We start from the raw sequence: 19289 nt of genomic DNA, 5'->3' as shown, positions 1-19289 counted from the left end.
TTGTGGCTCCCTCTCCTGTGTTTAGATGAGCGAGGGAGGACCTGCGTTGAACACCACTGTCAAGTCTTACTTTCCTGGTTAAAGTTGCCAGCCCAGGAAAGGTACTGTTATCCTCTAGCTTTTTGCCTGGAGGCTAGCAGTCTAAGTTAATTGATCAGTTTTGGGTTGTCAGTTGATTGAAAAACTCCCTCTGGTGCTCAGCCAAGGGGCTTTCAGGAGGGTGGGGCAGATGCTGGTTGTTAGTGAGCCTCAATTAGCACTTCAATGGCCCACAGGTTGGGGTTGGATCTCCGAGGGAGGGGCTGCTGCCTCTCCCCAGAGCCCTGGGAAGGAGCAATGTGGCCGCTTTCCTGAGTGGCTGCACTCAGCCAAAGCTCTGAGCGCCCTCCAAACCCCGAGTGTCCCGACACAGTTCCAGTCCAGTCCGCCCTCCCTCCGCCGGAGCCCAAGGTGAGTGGCTGTGGCTGTTTCAGCCTCTGTCCTGGCTGCGCTGTGGGGCCGCCTGGGAGTGTAACCCGAGGGCGCCGCTTATAGCTAAGGCCGCTGCCGAGCTGCCGACCGTGGGCTCCCAGCCCCGTCTCGCGCCTTCGCAAGCCTACCGGGATGGAGTCAGTGTCCCTCGTTGTATGGTCCTCGCAAGCTGCTTTTCTGTTGCTTTTTCCTGTCGATTTGTCTGTGTTATAGTTGTAATTCCAGTTTGGTTCTGGGAGATGGTCTGTGTAGCTCCGTTCACTCCGCCGCCATTTTTCGGTCTCCACCGTCCCTGGTAATTTTTAGATCCTGCTGCCCAGGAAAGTACTCGGCCAAAGTCTCCGCTAGCAATTCGGAACTAGCCCTGGCTGCAAACAGCCGCACGAAGGGCTGCCCCAGCACCACTCTTTGTTTTTTTATTGGAACATTCGAACCATTCACATTTAAGGTGATAACCTATATGTACTTATTTATTGACATTTTTGTTTAGTGTGGTTCTGTTTTTCTCCTTATTTCTTCTACTAATTACAGCAGTCCTTTTAGCATATCTTGCAGTGCTGATTTGGTGTTAATATATTCCCTTAGTCTTTTTTTTTTTTTCTGGGAAGCTCTTTATTTGACCTTCTATTTTTTTTTTTTTTATCCTCACCCAAGGACACTTTTCCATTTTTTTGTTCAGATAGTGTGGGAGGGAAAGAGAGGAAGAGAGAGAGAGAGAGAGAGAAACATCAACATGAAAGGGACACATCAAGTGGCTGCCACCCTCACGACCCATCCAGGGCCAGGGACAAACTGCAACCAAGGTACATGCCCTTAGTGGGAACCGAACCCAGGTCTCTTTGGACTGCAGGCCGACACTCCAACCATTGAGCAAAACTGGCCAGGGCTGACCTTCTGTTATGAATGATAGTCTTGCTGGATAGAGTAGTCTTAGATTCAGATCCTTGTTTTTCATGACCTTGATTACTTCATGCCACTCCCTTCTGGCCTGTAGTGTTTCTGTTGAGAAGTCAGCTGAGAGTCTTATGGGGTTTTCTTTGTAGGGAATCCGGTGCTTATCTCTTGCTGCCTTTAGAATTCTCTCTTTGGCTTTAATTTTTGGCATTTTAATTACTATCTGTCTTGGTGTGGGCCTGTTTGGGTTCTTCTTCGTTGGGGCTCTCTGTGCTTCTTGAACTTGAATGCCTTCTTCCTTCACCAAGTTAGAAAAGTTTTCTGTCACTATTTCTTCAAATATATTCTCTAACCCTTGCCCATTTTCTTCCTTTTCAGGGACTCCTGTGATGTAAATGTTATTACGTTTCCAGTTGTCCCACAGTTCTCTTAAGCTGTCTTCCTGTTTTTTAATTGTTTTTTCCTTTTGGTTTTCTGATTGGTTGATTTTTTCTACCCTATCTTCTAATTCACTGATCCAGTCCACAGCTTCCTCTACTCTGCTGGTTAGTTCTTCCAATGTGTTCTTTATTTCTGGTATGTCATTCTTCATTTCCACTCGGTAATTTTCAATGTTTCTATATCTTTACTCATTGTGCTGATGTCCTTACTCATGCTGTTGAGCTTCCTCAAGATCATGGCTCTGAACTCTGCCTCTGATAATTTGCTTAACTGCATTTCATTTATCTCATATTCGATAGAGTACTGTTGTTCTTTCATTTGAGATTTGTTTCTTTGTTTCACCATTTTGACTATCTCAGTGGGTTTTGGAACCTGCCGAATTTTCCCTGTGGGTGTTGGTGTTCTGCTGATTGTGGCTCCCTCTACTGGGTTTGGATGGGCCTGGGTGGGCCCATGTTAAACTCCACTGTCAAGTATTACTTTCCTGGGTAGATTTTAAAGCCTAGGAAAGGTTCAGTTATCCTCTAGCTTTTTCCTGGAGGCTCGTAGTCTCAGTTATTCAGTGCCTTGGAATGTAGCCCTGGTTTTCTGCATAGGAGGATTACCAGAGGGGATAGATGCTGGTTGTTAATGAGCCTCAATTTCTTTGTTTCACCTGGGAAAGGCTGAATCTTCGAGTCGGGTAGAGGGGTTGCTGCTTTCCCTACACCTCTGGGAAGGAGCACACTGGCCACTGTCCTTTGTGGCTGCAACTCAGCGAAAACTCTGAGTGCCCTCCAAATCCTGGTTATCCCCGCAGAGTTCCAGCCTAGTCTGCCCTTCCTCTGCCATAGCCCCCAGGTGAGTGGCTGTGGCTATTTTAGTGCTCTGTCCCAGCTCTCTGCACTGTGGAGCGGGCTTGGTCTTTATTCCCCAAGGGTGCTGCTCACAGCAAAGACTGCTGCTGTCCATGGGCTCCCAGCCCGCCACCCCCTTGTGCCTCTGCAGATCCTACCAGTGTCCCTGGTCATATGGGCCTTTCCTGCTGCTTTTCTGTTTTTTGTTTTTTCCCCACGGAATTGTATTTATTTTAGTTTGGTCCTGGGAGATCGTCTGTGTAGCTTCCATTCACTCCGCCTCCATTTTCACATCCTCTAGCCCATTTTTCAAAGGTACTTTCTGCCAGAAAGGACACCATTTTGCACAATTTTCTCCATTATTAGCATCAGCCAAATAAGTTAGAATATTAGTTCAACTCTCTTATTAAAATTTAAAACAATTAAGTTTAAAAACAACTGCTTCACAGGAATTTTGTAAAGAATAAAAACTGCATGAGAAAGGAAAGGAAAGGAAATAAAGAGAGGTGTCCCAAATGTAATAATGGGAAGAATCTTCATTTTATGTTAGAATCTCATAATCCAGAGATTTGGTGCTCATATAAGTAAAATATCTTACTAAAGTAGCAAGCATTTCTACGCAAGTCTCCCTCATTTTTTCTGCCCAAATCTAAACTGTAAAAAGGAAGAAATGGTGTTTAGTTGTCCCTAAACCTCAAGTACAATATTGTCTCAATTAAAAATATTCTTCAATACTGTTTTTTCTTCAGTGAGAGGAGTTTTACTTCCCCAAACTGAAGACCTGGTTTGGAACACTCAAAGTGCAAGTCTTCGGGCAACCTCACCATCTCTTCTGGTAAGTGTGTTTCTCCATTATATGCCTGTAGGACCAGGCCCTCAAGCTCTCTTCTTTGTGTGCTTTCTGGCTTATTTTGGCATCACTGATTTCCCAAATATTCTCTGACATCATCCCTGGAACATTATTCTTAGTTGTCAGCTCATGGGTCCTAAGTTTTGGGTTAGAAAGTTTAAGCCTTCTGCAGTAGTTAAATAAAATCTACACACTTGGCATCACCAGACACCATGCGTGAAGAAAACGTATTTATGGTCCATTATTTGTTTGGTGATAATGAAGCTATAAGTTTCCATTGAGTTATTCTCTAAAAGTTATACAGACATAGTTTTTATAGCCAAGACTATAAATCGACATACATAGGTACAAAATGTAGATTTTTATTCCAAGGATTGTATTGAAGAAAAAGTTTGGACTCCATAGCATGCAGAATAATATGTGTGTGGAAAGGAGAGAGGAAGAGAAAAATATTGGCTAGCTGAAAAATGACAGGGACTCTACATCAGGCCTCCTTTTAACTTGGGCTGAAAACATCACAGTTTGTACAGAAACAGCATGGAATGAATTTTCCTTTTTGTTCTTACCACCCAACTCCCCTGGGTACTCCTCTACCCCCTCCAAGCCTCCACTTGCCACTTTACCTATAGGGAGGCATCCAGGAGAAAAGAAAGTTGTTTTTTCAAGTGCACTGAAAACAAAGATGACAACCACAACCACAGCCCCCCTACAGACTCGCCTGTCTAAAATGAGCACATGATCTTTTATTATCACATAGGCACAGAAGGGGGAGTCCCTTCAACGTTCCCCACTCCTTCTACCCTCTTGAGGCTTCTTTTCTGTCTCATTTGACAGAAAAGAAATTAATGGTAATTAATTTGAAATACTTGTTTCTTGGCTTTAATTCAGCAATGAATTACTTAAAATACTGTTTTGGTTTTTTTTTTGGCTTAAAGAAATACTTATTTGAAATACTTGTTTCTTGGCTTTAATCCAGCAATGAAAAGTTAGGAAGCTTGTCCAAAATTCAGTTGACTATTAATATATGCAGTCATTTCTTCTGCTCAGTTATAGAGCAAATCAGTTTTGAAAAGTGGAATCACTGGGAATAACGGATTTTTTAAAAAACCAGGTTTGATTTTGCATAAAAAGGTTAGAGGGGGATTTGCATCAGAAATTTCATTCATTTAGTGTTTATTTATTCATTTACTTATTCATTCTTTCAAATATATTTATCTTGTGCTTTTCATGTGCCAAATGCTGAGAAAACTAAGATGAATAAGGTGTGGTCTTGCCTGCAAGAAGTTTCCAGTCTGGCATTAGCAGGCAGACTTCTACACAAATAAGTGATGCTGTCACAGAAGTCCATCCAGGGTGCAGTGGCGGGGAGCGGTGATTCACTGTGAACATGGTACCACCAGTCTCCATTTCTGCTAATCATATCCAACTTGAGGCTTCTCTAAACACAGAAGATCTGTGGTGATAGTTTAGATATTATAAAGATAGCAATTTCTATATAAGCCAGGGGTTGCAAAGAGACCAGCCAGCTGAATCCAGATACAGGCATGTGCTTTGGGGTCAAATAAAAAAAAAATTCCAATATTTAAAAACTAGGCAATTTCTTGCATTGAAATGCAGATTTCAAATTTATTTTAAAGACCAGGAAGATCTGGTGTCTTAAGTTCACATTTCCTTTTGCAAAAAGTATCTAGAGTTTGGCTGGGAGGGGCTGCCCCTTTAATGAGGGCAGCCCTGACTAACTGGGCTCATTTGTGAAACCTGTTCTGTGTTTCTATGAATATTTAAGCCAACCCCTTAGTCTTTTGAATAGTGATAACTGTAGGGCATTAATGAACAATTTAACAAGACCATGTTAATGGATGATAATAAACCATGGGAAAAACGAATGATTAATTAGAAGCATTTGGGTTATTTATTGCTTCTTTCATCTGGTTTTCTTTTTGGCAAACTGTTAATGAGATTTATTTTAACCGAATTCAATTTTTATAATTTTTTTTTTTGTTGTTGTTCAGATAGAGCGGGAGGGAGAGAGAGAAAGAGAGAGAGAGAGAGAAACATCGACGTGAAGGGACACATCGAGTGGCTGCCACCCGCACGACCAACCAGGGCCGGGGACAAACTGCAACCGAGGTACGTGCCCTTAGCGGGAACCGAACCCGGGTCTCTCTGTACCGCAGGCCGACGCTCCAACCGCTGAGCCAAACCGGCCAGGGCCCGAATTCAATTTTTAGAAATTATTTTAGAGGTAGGAGTGTTGGGATGTTGAATTTGATATGTTTTGGCATTCTGACTTGGAAAATCACTCTTTGCACAGTATGCTTTCTATAGCAGCAGCAGGCTTTTCAATTGGCATTTAGCAGAAGTGAAACTGGCCAAGATAATATTAAACTTGTTAATAAATTACACTGAACTGGAAGAAGAATTCATGAGTTGAATTTGTTACTCATTTATCCATATAAAAATAAATGAAGTGCTATTCCTGGCATGTATGTGTTCACCTTTCAAAATATGAGAGCACTTCATTGCTATGACATTTTTCCGGGGTGGGGGAGGGAAACTTATTTGAAATAGATGGCCTTTCTTCTTTATTTAAAAAGTCAAGTTATTTACTTCCAGATTTCATGTTTCTTACTTGTGATTTGACTTTTATTAAAGATATTGTGTATTGTCTTGCATTTAATTTTAATGAAACACAAAGGCATTTCGTTTATACAAATCTGTATATTACTTAAGGATTCATTTTTCATTGTGAATTCAGCCGCTTTCCTAACGTAGGTCAAGTCGTAGGCTCTGTCTGATAAAACTCAATTTCTTATGTACGGGTTAAAGGGCTATACCATTTCACTCAGAATTTTGAAAAAAATGCAGATTTAGAATTTGCAAGGATCTAAATATACCAACTTAGCTGGGGGAGTAAGTGGCTTTTACACATCCCTAGATGTGGTTTTAGGTAATTAAGAGGAAAAAAAGTGAATGCCCTAGTATGGTATGATTGTCATCATCATAACTACATTTTTGAGGAACAGAACTTGGTATTGAGCAAATATCCTTACTTTTCCCTTAATGCATATATGGTTTTACATTCTAGAAGAAGAAATGGAAAGGGAGAAACTTTTTTCTCTATATAATCAGCTTCCATATTCAACAGGGCAGACATTTAAATATTAGAAAAAGTCCCCCCTCCCCCAATTGTGTGTTCACCTGGGTCTCATAGCTCTGTGCATACATGCCAACTTGAATGAGGACAAACTGCCAAGTCTGTTAGTTCTAGTTTCTCCTCTGGGAATCCTTTCGCCATCTGTTTGTATACGCTTGTATGTGTCTCTCAGTGAATAGTCTGGTATAGTGGACAAAATACAGGGATTGAAAACTCTAGAAACCCACAATCTTGTTCTGATTTTTTCGTGACCATGGGCATTTCACTTTTATGAACCTCAGTTCCTTTTCTTTAATAGGCCAAGATGGACTACATGATTCTTAAGAATTCTTCAAATTTAAAATTTGGCACTTTATGTTCATGTATATGCACACACTCAGTCCTCCTTTCCAACATAAGGTTTTTATAAACCAAAGGATGGCCTTATGATTCACCTGAGCCCCTGGCAAGAGAAAGTTTGGTATTGTTACTTAAGTTTTTTCTTCCACATTCTGGACTTCAATTTGTTGTCTTTTTATTTATCAGAAATTGAATTCTTTCTCTCTCCACCTGGTCCATTCTCCCCCCTCTCCAGCTTTATTGAGATATAATCACACATAACATTGTATAGATTTAAGGTGTATAATGTGATGATTTGATATGTATTGTGAAATGCTTACCACAGTAGGGTTAGTTAACCGCTCCCTTACTTCCATAATTACATTGTGTGTGTGTGTGTGTGTGTGTGTGTGTGTGTGTGTTGAGAACATTTAAGATTTACTCTCTAGGCAACTTTCAAGTATGTAATACATAACTATAGTCACCATGTTGTACATTGGATACCTAAAATGTATTCATCTTCTAACTATGAGTTTGTGCATATACTTTGGCAAGTTTGTTGACAGTTTTTCTTATCATGAAAGGATGTTTCACTTTGTCAAATGCTTTTTCTGCACATATTGAGATGATATGATTATTTATTATTCATTCTATTAATGTTGTTTATCATTTATTATTTTATTATAATGTATAGTATATATGATAAACACATTATTATTGTTCTGTGTATATTGGCTTATAGTTTTCTTTTCTTGTGTGTCTTTATTTAGTTTTCTTATCAGGGTAATTCTGGTTTTATAAAATGGGTTTGGGAGTGTCCTTTTCTATTCAGTTTTTTGGGAAAGTTTAAGAAGGATTGGCATTAATTCTTTAAATATTTGGTAGAATTCACTGGTGAAACCTTTGATTCTGGGATTTTCTTTGTTAGTTTTTTTATCATTGATTTAATCTCCTTACTAGTAATTGGTCTGTTTAGATTTTCTAGTTCTTTATAATTTACTCTTGATAGGTTGTATGTGTCTGGGAATTTATCTGTTCCTTATGGGTTCACCAATTTGTTAGCATATGGTTGTTCATAGTAGTCTGTTATGATCCTTTGTATTATTATGATATCAGTAGTAATGGCTCTTCTTTCATTTCTGATTTTATTTGAGTTTTCTCTCTCTTTTTTGAGTCTAGTTAAGGCTTTTCAAGTATTTTTTACCTTTCCAAAAAACTGACACTTAGTTTCTATTGCCTTTATGCTCTGATCCTTATTTTCTTCTTTCTGCTAACTTTGGGCTCAGTTTGTCCTCTTTCTGGTCCCTTGAGGTATAAAGTTATTTATTTATTTGAGATCTTCCTTTTTTCTTATTATAGGCAATTACTGATATACTTCTCTCCTAGAACTGCTTTTGATGCATCCCATATATTTTGCTATGTTGTGTTTCTATTTTTGTTTCAAGACTTTTTAAAATTGCCCTTTGATTTTCTTTTTGCTCCCACTTGTTTTTTCAAGCGTGTGTTGTTTATATGCATATATGCATAACCAGTGACACAGACCATAGTGCAGTGAAGGCAGGGGCGGGGGTTGGGTGGAATGGGGGATAAAAGGAGGGACATCTGTAATACTTTCAACATTAAAGATACATTTTAAAAATATGTTGTTTAATTTCTGCATCTTCGTGAATTTTCTTGTTTTCCTCCTGTTACTAATTTCTAGTTTCATACCACTGTGATTGGAGAAGATACTTGGTATGATTTCAACCTTCTTAAATTTGCTAAAACTTGTTTTATGACCTAACATATGCTCTATCCTGTAGAATGTTTCATGTGCACTTAAGAGTGTATATTCTGGTGCTGTTGGGTGGGATGCTCTGTATATGTGTGTTTAGGTTTATTTGGTCTAAATTATAGTTCAAGTCCCAAATTTATTTATTGACTTTCTCTCTGGATGATCTATCCATTGTTGAAAGTATGGGTATTAAAGTTCCTAATATTATTGTCTGTTCCTCCCTTCAGGTCTGCCAGTAAATACTTAATATATTTAAGTGCTACAATGTTGGAGAGATATATATATATATAAATTGTTACATCTTCTTGATGAATTGACCCTATATCATTATATAATGCCCTCTTTGTCTCCTGTTACAGTTTTTGAATTAGTTTATTTTGGCTAATTTAAGTATAGGCATTCCTATTCTCTTAAAAAAATTTTTTTTCTTTATTGATTTTATTTTTATTTATTTATTATTTTTTAAATTAAATAATATTTATTGATTGATTTTTTTTCCTTTATTGATTTTAGAGAGAGAGGAAGTGAGAAGAAGAGAGAGATAAACACTGATGAGAGAGAACATCAGTTGGCTGCCTCCTGCATGCCCCGCCCTGGGGATTTGGCCCACAACCTGGGCATGTGTCCTGACCAGGAATTGAACCAGTGACCTCTTGGTGCATAGGTCGATGCTCAATCACTACGCCACACCAGCTGGGCCATCCCTGTTCTCTTTTGGTGTGCACTTTGATGTGCACGTTATCGCTCACTTTGAGCCTATGTATGTCCTTAAAGCTGAAGTAACTCTGTTGTAAGCAGCATATATTTGGATCTCGTAAAAAAAAAAAAAAAAAATCCACCCAGCCAGTCTTTACTTTTTTACTAGAGAATTTAAGCTCTTTACATTTGGAGTAGGATTAGTAGTATAGGACTTACTAATGTCATCTTATTGTTTTCTGGCTATGGTTTCTTTCTTTTTCTCTTGGTGTCTTCCTTTGTGAATTGAGAATTTTCTGTATGCTTTGATTTCCTTCTCTTTATCTTTTATGTCTCTACTGTAGTTTTTTTCTTTGTGGTTACCATGAGGCTTGCATAAAACACTTTATACATACAACAGTCTATTTTACATTAATAACTTAACTTAGATGACATATGAAAAGTTTACCTTTTTACTCTTCCCCACCTTTTATGCTTTTGATGTCACAATTTACCTCTTTTTTTTTTAAAATCCTCATCTGAGGTTATGTTTTCTTTGTTGTTGTTAATCCTCACCCGAGGATATTTTTTCCATTGATTTTTAGAGAGAGTAGAAGGGAGGGAGGGAGGAGAGTAGCAGAGAGAGGGGCAGAGAAACATCAATGTGAGAGAGGAACATTGAGTGGTTGCCTCCCATATGTGCCACAACTGGAGATTGAACCCACAACCTAGGTATGTGTCCTGACTAGGAATTGAACCCACAACCTTTTGGTGTATGGGATGATGTTCCAATCAAATGAGCTACCTGACCAGGGCACAATTTAACTCTTTTTATTTTATTTTTTCAAATCCTCACATGAGAATATTTTTCTGTTTATCTTCGGATTGAGTGGGAGGGAGGGAGGGAGGGAGGGAGGGAGGGAGAGAGAGAGAGAGAGAGAGAGAGAGAGAGAGAGAGAGAAACATCAACATGAGAGGAACACATCGACTGGTTGCCTCCTGCACGACTCCAACCAGGGCCATGAATTGCAACCAAGGTATGTGCCCTTGACCAGAATTGAACCCACAACCCATTGGTCTGCTGGCCAACTCTCTAATCACTGAGCCAAACTGGTCAGGGCTTAACTCTTTTTATATTGTGTATTCTTTAACAAATTATAGTGGCTATAGTTATTTTTTAATACTTTTTTTGACCTTTTTACTAAAGTTAAGTAGTTATCACAGAATATTACACACAGTAGTATAGTATTTGACTGTATACTTACCTTTACCAGTGTGTTGTATATTTTCATGTTGCTCATTAGCATCCTTTCATTGCAGGTTGAAGAACTCATTTTAGCATTTCCTGTATGGCAGGTCTAGTGGTGATGAATGTCCTCAGATTTTGTTTTTCTAGGAATATCTTTATCTCTCCTTTATTTCTGAAGGATGACTTTGCCGGGTGAAGTATTCATTGTTGGCAAGTTTTTTCTTTTTAGCTGTCTTACTATATCATCACACTCTCTCCTGGCCTGTAAGGTTTCTGCTGAGGAATCCACTGATTGCCTAATTGAGGTTCCCTTAGAAGTGATAAGCTACTTTCTTCTTGCTACTTTTAAGATTGTCTCTTTGTTTTTTGATTTTGATGGTTTTATTATAATGTGTCTTAGAGAAGATATTTTGAAATTGAATTTGCTCTGGGTCTTATGAGCTTTGTGAACTTAGATGGTCAAAACTCTGTACATTTGGGAAATTCTCAGCCATTAACTTTATTTTATTTATTTATTTTCCTTTTTATTGAATTTATTGGGATGACACTGGTTAACAAAATTATATAGGTAAAACCAATATATACGTGCAGTTCTACAACACATCATCTATATACTGTATTATGTGTTCAACACCCAAAGTCAAGTCTCTTTCTATCACCATTTATCTCCCCTATACCTTTCTCTATCCCCCACTCCCCAGCAATCACACCACTGTTGTCCATGTCCATACGTTTTTTTCTCTTTTTGGCTTAATCCCTCTATACCTCCAAACCAGCCCTCACCACCTTAGCTGTCAGCCTACTCTTTCTCTATGAGTCTGTCTCTATTTTGCCTGTTAGTTTATTTTGTTTATTAGATTCCACATATAAGTGAAGTCATATGTTACTTGTCTTTCTCTGACTAGCTTGTTTCACTTAGCATAATGCTGTCTAGGTCCATCCATGCTATTGCAAAGGGTAATATTTTCTTCTTTTTTTTTATGGCTGAGTAGTATTCCATTGTGTAAATGTACCACAACTTTTTTATTTACTCATCTACTGATGGATACTTGGGCTGCTTCCATAACTTGGCTATTGTAAACAATGCTGCAATGAACATAGGGGTGCATATATTATTTCAAATTTGTGTTTTAGGTTTCTTTGGATAAAGTCCTAGAAATAGATTTGCTGGGTCATACTATAGTTTTATTTTTAATTTTTTGATACAACTCCGTACTATTTTCCATAGTGGCTGAACCAATCTGCATTTCTACCAACAGTGCATGTGGGTTCCCTTTTCTCCACTTTCTTGCCAACACTTGTTGTTTGTTGAATTATTGATGATAGCCTCACAGGGCAGGACTTACTTCAGTGGGACTCTGGTGCCCACTGAGTCTTCCCCTTGAATGTGTGGCTGTGGAATGAATGTGTGGAGGTGGTTGGGTGGTGCTTCAATGTGATCTGAAGCTGTCTACCAGATATGCTGGCTCTGAGGCCTCCCAGGAGGTACAGGCCAAAGTCAGCTACTGCCTGTGTTCTGCCCGGGGCCACCTGGATTGAACTACAAAGTGATCTGCAGATGGCTGCTACTTGTGCTGGGCTTGGAGGTGCCCAGGAGAGGTCACAGTGTAAACCACAACTGGCTGCCACTAGTGCCAGGTCTGGGGCCACTTAGCAAGAGTTATAGGGCACACTGAGGCCAGATGCTGCTTGTTTGAGAGATTTTAGGAAAGTCTGAAGCATAAGCCAAGACAGGTCATTTATATGGAAAAAACACTGGAAATAGCTTGGGTAGGCCAGCGAGTTGGGTGTGGCGGGTCTCAGGGAATCACCATGGCAGGGCAAACAGTGATAACTAGGTTGATGGAGACTCAGTATGGTGCCTGCCTGCCAACTTTGTGAAGACAGGGCTCATGAAAGAACAATGGCCTCTATCAGCACTTTTGTTTGGGAAAAAGCTGCCTCCTTAGCTCTCACCCTAATTCCAGACAATTCAGTTCCTCCCCATATGTCCCTGGAACCATTTGATCTGCTATCCCAGTGCTGAAGCTCAGAGGGAGTGAGTCTGAATAAGTCTGTGTGTGGGCTCTATAAAAAGGAACTGCCTGGGACTCTAGAAGCCCTCATTTCACTCAGACACAATCCCCACTGGTTTTTCCAGCCAGAAGTTATGGATACTTTTCTTCCTAGCACTAGAACTCTGGGTTTGGGGGCCAGATATAGAGCTGGGACCCCCTTGCTCCTTAGGGGGTCCTCCATAGCCGAGATATGCCTCCAATTTTTATCTGCCACACATTGGTGTGGACCAGCCCATTCTGTCTGTACTTCTAGTGTTGATGTGGCTTCTTCTTTAAGTCCCTAGTTGTAGGACTAGATTCAGCTAGATTTCAGGTGGTTCTGAATGATGGTTGTTCTGTAGTTTAGTTGTAATTTTGATGTGGTTGTGGGAGGAGGTGATACCATGATAACCTATGCCGCCATCTTGACCAGAAGTTTCTCAGGTTTACTTCTAACAGAGAAATTCCCAAGAAGTAATTTCTTATCCTGATTATTTTCCTTTTTTATAGATCATTTATGGTTACTTCTAGTCATTAAAGGATGACCTTCATCTTTTTTCTTTTATATATATCTTTCTTTTCTCTCATAGATTTAATTTCAACAGACTCAGGGCATATATTTCAGTTTTATACTCAGATATGTCTTTTGACCAAAGCCACAATACCAAAAAATATTAACTAATATTGCACCATTTACTTTTCATTACTTCCCCCTTTCCTTTCTAGATTCTTTATTTCTAATAAATTTAATCAGAATAATACCATTTTTGGTTCATGCTTTGTTGTTTTAATTGATACTCATTCCTCTTTTTGGCCATTTGTGTCTTATTATAAATTGTGTGCTGTGGACCCTTGAACAACACAGGTTTGAACTCTGTGAGTCCACTTATATGGGGATGTTTTTCCAACAAATACATACAGTACTACAGCTGTATTTCTCTTCTTTATGATTTTCTTAACAAATTTTCTTTTCTCTAGCTAACCGTATTGTAATAATACAATATATAATACATATAACATAAAAAATATGTGTTAATCAACTGTTTACATAATCAGTAAGGTTTCTGGTCAACAGTAGATTATTAGTAGTTAAGTTTTGGGAGAGTCAAAAGTTATATGCAAATTTTTTCACTATGTGGGAAGGTGGTCAGTTTCCCTAATGCCCACATTATTCAAGGGTCAACTGCAGTCACCTTTTGACAGAAATTATTAAAAATTTTATGGGTTTTTGAAATGTAGTGCACTAGAAAATATGGCTCAGCCAAGGTCTCAAAAGTTAGAGTCACCTAGATGGTAGAGTATGCAGGGTTAAGGCAGTAAGAAAGGGATGTTGAGGTATGCAGAGACTAACCACAGTGAGAAACCATTACCAACCACTGGATTATAGGGCAAGGGCAGGAAGTGCTATTATGAGAGCCCAGGGAGAGCTGGAGCTGCACCTGTGCAAGAGACACAGCATTGAGACTTGGAGGAAGCAGGGAAGAAATACTCCAACCTCTCACTCTTCCCGTCCTTTGATCTTCTCTTTGTGCTTCCAAATGGGCAAACACAAACAAAAGACCAGATGGTGAGGGAGCAGGAATGATGAAGTTAGTGGGGATTAGCCTCCCAGTGCAGAGCACAGTGAAGAGGAGGATCTGGGGTGGTGTCAAATAAAGAATAACCAGCATGGGGGCCCACTTAAAATAGGACCTAATTAAAATAGCATGGACAGGTAGGATGTGATGGTTACTGGACAGAGTAAGTAAATTAGTTTACTTGACAGAGTGCTTTCAGTTTAGAAATTGTATATGAAACAGGGTATCTGTACATATTCCCAATGATCTACTGTCGTTTTCTCTCCAATGCATGTATCACTGGAAGAAGGGGTAAAATAGGACATGCCCAGTAATTTCTTGCCCCATGTTAACTCCCTTGTGATTGGGAGAGTGTGCTGTCTAAAGCTTTCTCACACAGATCTTTGATGGAAAGAAAAAGGGAGATATGTAGGCAAAGCATAAAAGACTAACTAGGTCATAATATTGGGTTGAACCTCTCCATAGGCCAGTCAGTTCTGTTTTATTTAATGGCCATAGACTGAACCGTAGTTAGCTACCTTAAAATAGTGTGCTTTTGTTTGAAAAACCTAGGAGGCTTGTGAGTGTATGTCAGTGAAAATTCATTATCAGTGGCAGGAATTTCCTGGAGGAGGAGGAAGGGGTTTCATTCAGAGTTTCTTATTCTTAATTTTCACGGGTTTCATTTTGATCATAGCTATTCCATGAATTCTAGTCTTCAGGCAGGTTTATATATGTGGGAGATTTCTTAGAAGTTTCAGTTAATGAGAAATTTAACAATTGAACAACTAAAGAAATATTTTAGAGACCCAGGCTGTAATAGTACAACCAGAATATGATCAGGCTATATTGTCTGTCTCCTTGAGAGTTTTTAAAAGTATCATGTCTATGTCCCATCCTCAGACCAATTAAGTTAGAATGTCTGGAATGTGGGGCCTGTTTTTAAGAAGTTTCCATGCTATTTAGGGTAAAGAATGATTGTTTTGTTTTTTTTTTTCTTCTTTTTTTCCAGTTTTCACCCAAGAAATATTTTATGAATTCTATGCATATGGCACTTTTGGTTTTTTGTTATTCATAACCCAGCATAGATGTAAACATAGAAACTCCCACCAAATGTCATGGCCATTTTACCTGTCAGCATCATTAGTAAACGTTTTTACATAGACTAATCTTCATAGGGTTAAATAATTAGCATGGTCAAAGATTATGCTTCTGTCTACTTTTCTATTCCTGAAGCTAAATTTGAATATAAGATTAGTATTACACTAGTAAAAAGTCATTGGGAAGAGAAAAATTATCTTTTTTAAGTGTGATACCATTGTACAGGTATCACTATTTGTTTGAGGTAACTTGACCTCATTTTGATGTGGTGGCATTTATTATCAAAACAAGTACTTAATTCATTAAATACCTTTCAGAATGGTGAATAAAATTGCTAGTTGTTTTTTCCTGCTATGGACAATGTACTAAGGTCCTTGACAACAAATTACATATATTAGTAACTTCTATGTATTTAAAGTCTTTAAGCTAAGATAGAGAAAAAGGTACTATCTAAAGCAAGAAAAACAATATTTTCTTCCACAAATTCCCTTTGTTTGGAATCTTTTAACTATGTTATCTTATCCATTCCCACGTTCTGGGTGAGATTCAAGAAGCTCATGATTTTTCTCTAAATTTTGCAGCTAGTATGTGGTGAATTGGGATTTTATTACAGATCTGTTTGACTCTAGAGCCCAGGTCCTCCTTCTCCCCAACCTGGGAATTTGGATAGATAGGTAATATTTAAAATCATTTTTATGTGTTTTGTTTTATCTATGATATGATTTAGCCTTTTTTTCCCCCCCTAGGATAATACCCTTCAAGCTGAATGGCCCTCAGCAGATGAATCCACCACCAGCAATATTTCACCACTTGATTTCAGCTCTGGTCCTCCCTCAACCACTGGCAGGGAACTCTGGTCAGAAAGACCTTTGGGTGATTTAGTGTCTACACCCAAATTAGTATTTCCCTCGAAGGTGGGCCTCAGTTCTTCCCCAGAGGTTTTAGAGGTTAGCAGCTTGACTCTTCATTCTGTCACCCCAGCAGTGCGTCGGACTGGCTTGCCTGTGGCTTCTGAGGAAAGGACTTCTGGATCTCACTTATTAGAAGATGGTATGAAATTTGACTCACTTTTCATATTTCTTTACTGTATCAGATGACAAGGATTTTGAGGAGAGGAAGAGACTGTGGTTAATAGAAAAGCATGGTTGTGTGCATTGGGAGGAAATGTCTTGGGAAAATTGTATGAGAAGGGAGCAATCAGATTTAATTGGTTGGAATGAAGAAAAATAATAGGAAATGAACTTGGTGGACTGGGGTAGAAATCAATTAATAGATTAAATTTTTTTTCTTTATTGATTTTAGACAGAGAAAGAAAGGGAGAGAAAGAGAGATAGATAGAAACATCAATGAAAGATAACATTGATTGGCCACCTCCTGCATGCCCCCCACTGGGGATTTGGCCCACAACCTGGGCATGTGCCCTGTCGGGGAATTGAACCAGCGACCTCTTGGTTCAATTGCTCAACCACTGAGCTACACTGGCCAGGCTAATAGATATTTTGAAAGTCCCATTAAAAGTATATCATTAGCCCTGGCCAGTGTGGCTCAGTTGGTTGAGCATCAACCCATGCGTCAAAAGGTCGCTGGTTTGATTCTTGGTTGGACACATTCCTGGGTTTTGAGCTTGATCCCCAGTAGGATGCCTGCAGGAGGCAGCTGATCAATGTTTCTCCTTCTCCTTTCTTCTCTCTCTAAAATTAATAGACATAGTTAAAATATATATAATTAAATTACTATTAGATAACGACTTTACTTACGTAAATATTGGAGTGGTAAACAAAGCGCATCAAAGAAGATTTTCCCACTAGCTTTTAAGAGAGTTAATTGTAGGGGCCAGGTATATTGGTTTTTAGCTTGTATTAGGCTTCAGAAGGGGAGAACCTGAACTAAAGCAGTATCATCAGAGATTAAGAAATGAAAGTTAAGTAGAAGATTTAGATGTGAAGGAAAAGAAAAATCAATATGACTCAGGCATGGAGTATATATGTGAAAGAGGAAGATGAACAAAACTATGAAGGAGTCCAGGATTTTGAGCATTATGTGAACTAGAAAGATAATGAACAATAAATTTGACAACAAAATAGAAATTCAAAGACAAACAAAATTTCCTACGGAAGTTTCTTCCAAACTTTTACTACATTCAATGTTTATTGTCAATAGGGCAACCAGAAACTCTTTATTTTCATGGAGGAAAAAAAAAAATCAAGTGCCTAAAGACGAATTATTTCAATAGCCAATATCTTGTTATTCTCAAGGAAAGGGGGTATATTCATGAGTCATTGTACCACACCACAAAAACATAATCAGATTGTCTTTTTGTTTGCTGGATATAGCACAGTAACAGTCAGAAACTTTCATTCCTAATCTAATAGGAAAAACAAACAAACAGAAAGCTGGTTTTATTAGGAGGACTGGGAATATATTTTAGTAATGCTGTAGATTAATTAATGGAAAACTTTATTTTTAGGATTAACCAAAGTTGAAGGGTTAGAAGGTTTTCTTTCTATTGATCCATCGCCTTCAAGTCCATTCACTCATCCTGTGCCAAAAGAAACAATATCACCTGTGGAAGACTCTGGGGTGTATTTGACATCCTCACCAGATCTGATCTCCTCGGTCACATTAGATCTTCTTACTCAGAAAGTAACTACAACTTTTGGCTTGGATTCTTTGGCCTCCAAAGTCAACGGCCAATTAGAAGTGGGCACTTTGATGCCAGATACATCCATGGAAAAAGAGTTCATATTTGAGAGTGGCTTGGGTTCAGGGTCTGGGCAAAAGATGAGTCTGATTACTTGGCCATGGAGCGATACTTCATTAGAGAAGAGCACTGAACCACTGTCCAAATCATGGCTGAAAGATGGGGATTCACTTTTGCCATCTGAGGGTGTAGATGAGAAACTAGTTATAGATGACAAAATAGATTCCACAGACCAAAGTACTGAGCTCTCAAAATATGGACATTTTGATAGATCCACATACTTTGCAGAGGAAAAGCCCCTTGACAGCCCTACTATGCCCATCTTTGCAGATAGAACAACTCAATCTGCACCTCTAATTCTCTCCAAGCACACATCAGAGATACCCGACATTGATTATTACTCAGTTACCAAAGCACCTCCTCTATTTACATCTACAACTATCTCTGCTTCTACTGATAAACCAGATCAAGTAGATCCCTTTCTAAAGGAAGATATGGAACAAACTACAGAGTCATCCAATCGTGAACAGTTTGATAGCAAGATTTCAACACTGAAGCCAGATATGCAACATTTGTGGACTGAATTGCCAGAATCAGATGTAGTTTGGTCAAAAACTTCTTCCCTGGGGAAATCATCTGGAGACACATTGGCAAGTACACCAGAGAGTATTGACAAGCTCTGGTTGAAAGCTTCCATAACACAGTCTACCAAATTACCTCCAACCACAAGCCCCTCCCTGCTGGAGGATGAAGTAATTATGGGCGTACAGGATATTTCATTAGAACTGGACCGCATAGGCACAGATTACTATCAGCCTGAGCTAATCCCAGAGGAAAATGGCAAAGTTGGTAGTTATGTGGAAATTTCTACAAATGTTCACTCTACAGAGATTGTGGCTCAACCCACAAAAAGAGGTGGCTCAAATTATACACAGACCATGGGAGCTTTGCTGGTTTTCTTCAGCCTTCGAGTGACTAACATGATGTTTTCAGAAGATCTGTTTAATAAAAACTCTTTGGAATATAAAGCCCTGGAGCAAAGTTTCTTAGAACTGGTAAGCACAAGAAGTGAAATATGGGCATTGGTGAGTATTCACATGTGAACCCACCGCTTTCCCCTCAACACATAAGATCTGAGCCAAGGCAAGTGTGGTCTGCTGTAGACATTTATTTTTTATCAGCTACAAATAGTGTCATGGCCTAGGGTTGGTAGAAAAACAGTAAGATAGG

At 39.0% G+C, this 19289-nt stretch overlaps 1 protein-coding gene across 6 annotated transcripts in view; it reads left to right on the top strand.

Annotated features, from left to right (window-relative positions):
• The window catches only part of IMPG2 (interphotoreceptor matrix proteoglycan 2), an 87118-nt gene that overhangs the window by 56851 nt on the left and 10978 nt on the right, over window positions 1-19289 (top strand). For all 6 annotated transcript variants that reach the window (XM_036243452.1, XM_036243450.1, XM_036243451.1 and 3 more), the window contains exons 11-13: window positions 3392-3477; window positions 16105-16408; window positions 17826-19114. In XM_036243452.1, the coding sequence (XP_036099345.1) occupies window positions 3392-3477; window positions 16105-16408; window positions 17826-19114 (1679 nt within the window). The remainder of the gene's footprint in view (window positions 1-3391; window positions 3478-16104; window positions 16409-17825; window positions 19115-19289) is intronic.

The sequence above is a fragment of the Molossus molossus genome, unplaced genomic scaffold (assembly GCF_014108415.1).
Source record: "Molossus molossus isolate mMolMol1 unplaced genomic scaffold, mMolMol1.p scaffold_m16_p_5, whole genome shotgun sequence".
Taxonomy (NCBI): domain Eukaryota; kingdom Metazoa; phylum Chordata; class Mammalia; order Chiroptera; family Molossidae; genus Molossus; species Molossus molossus.
This window is presented reverse-complemented; position numbering and strand designations above follow the sequence as displayed.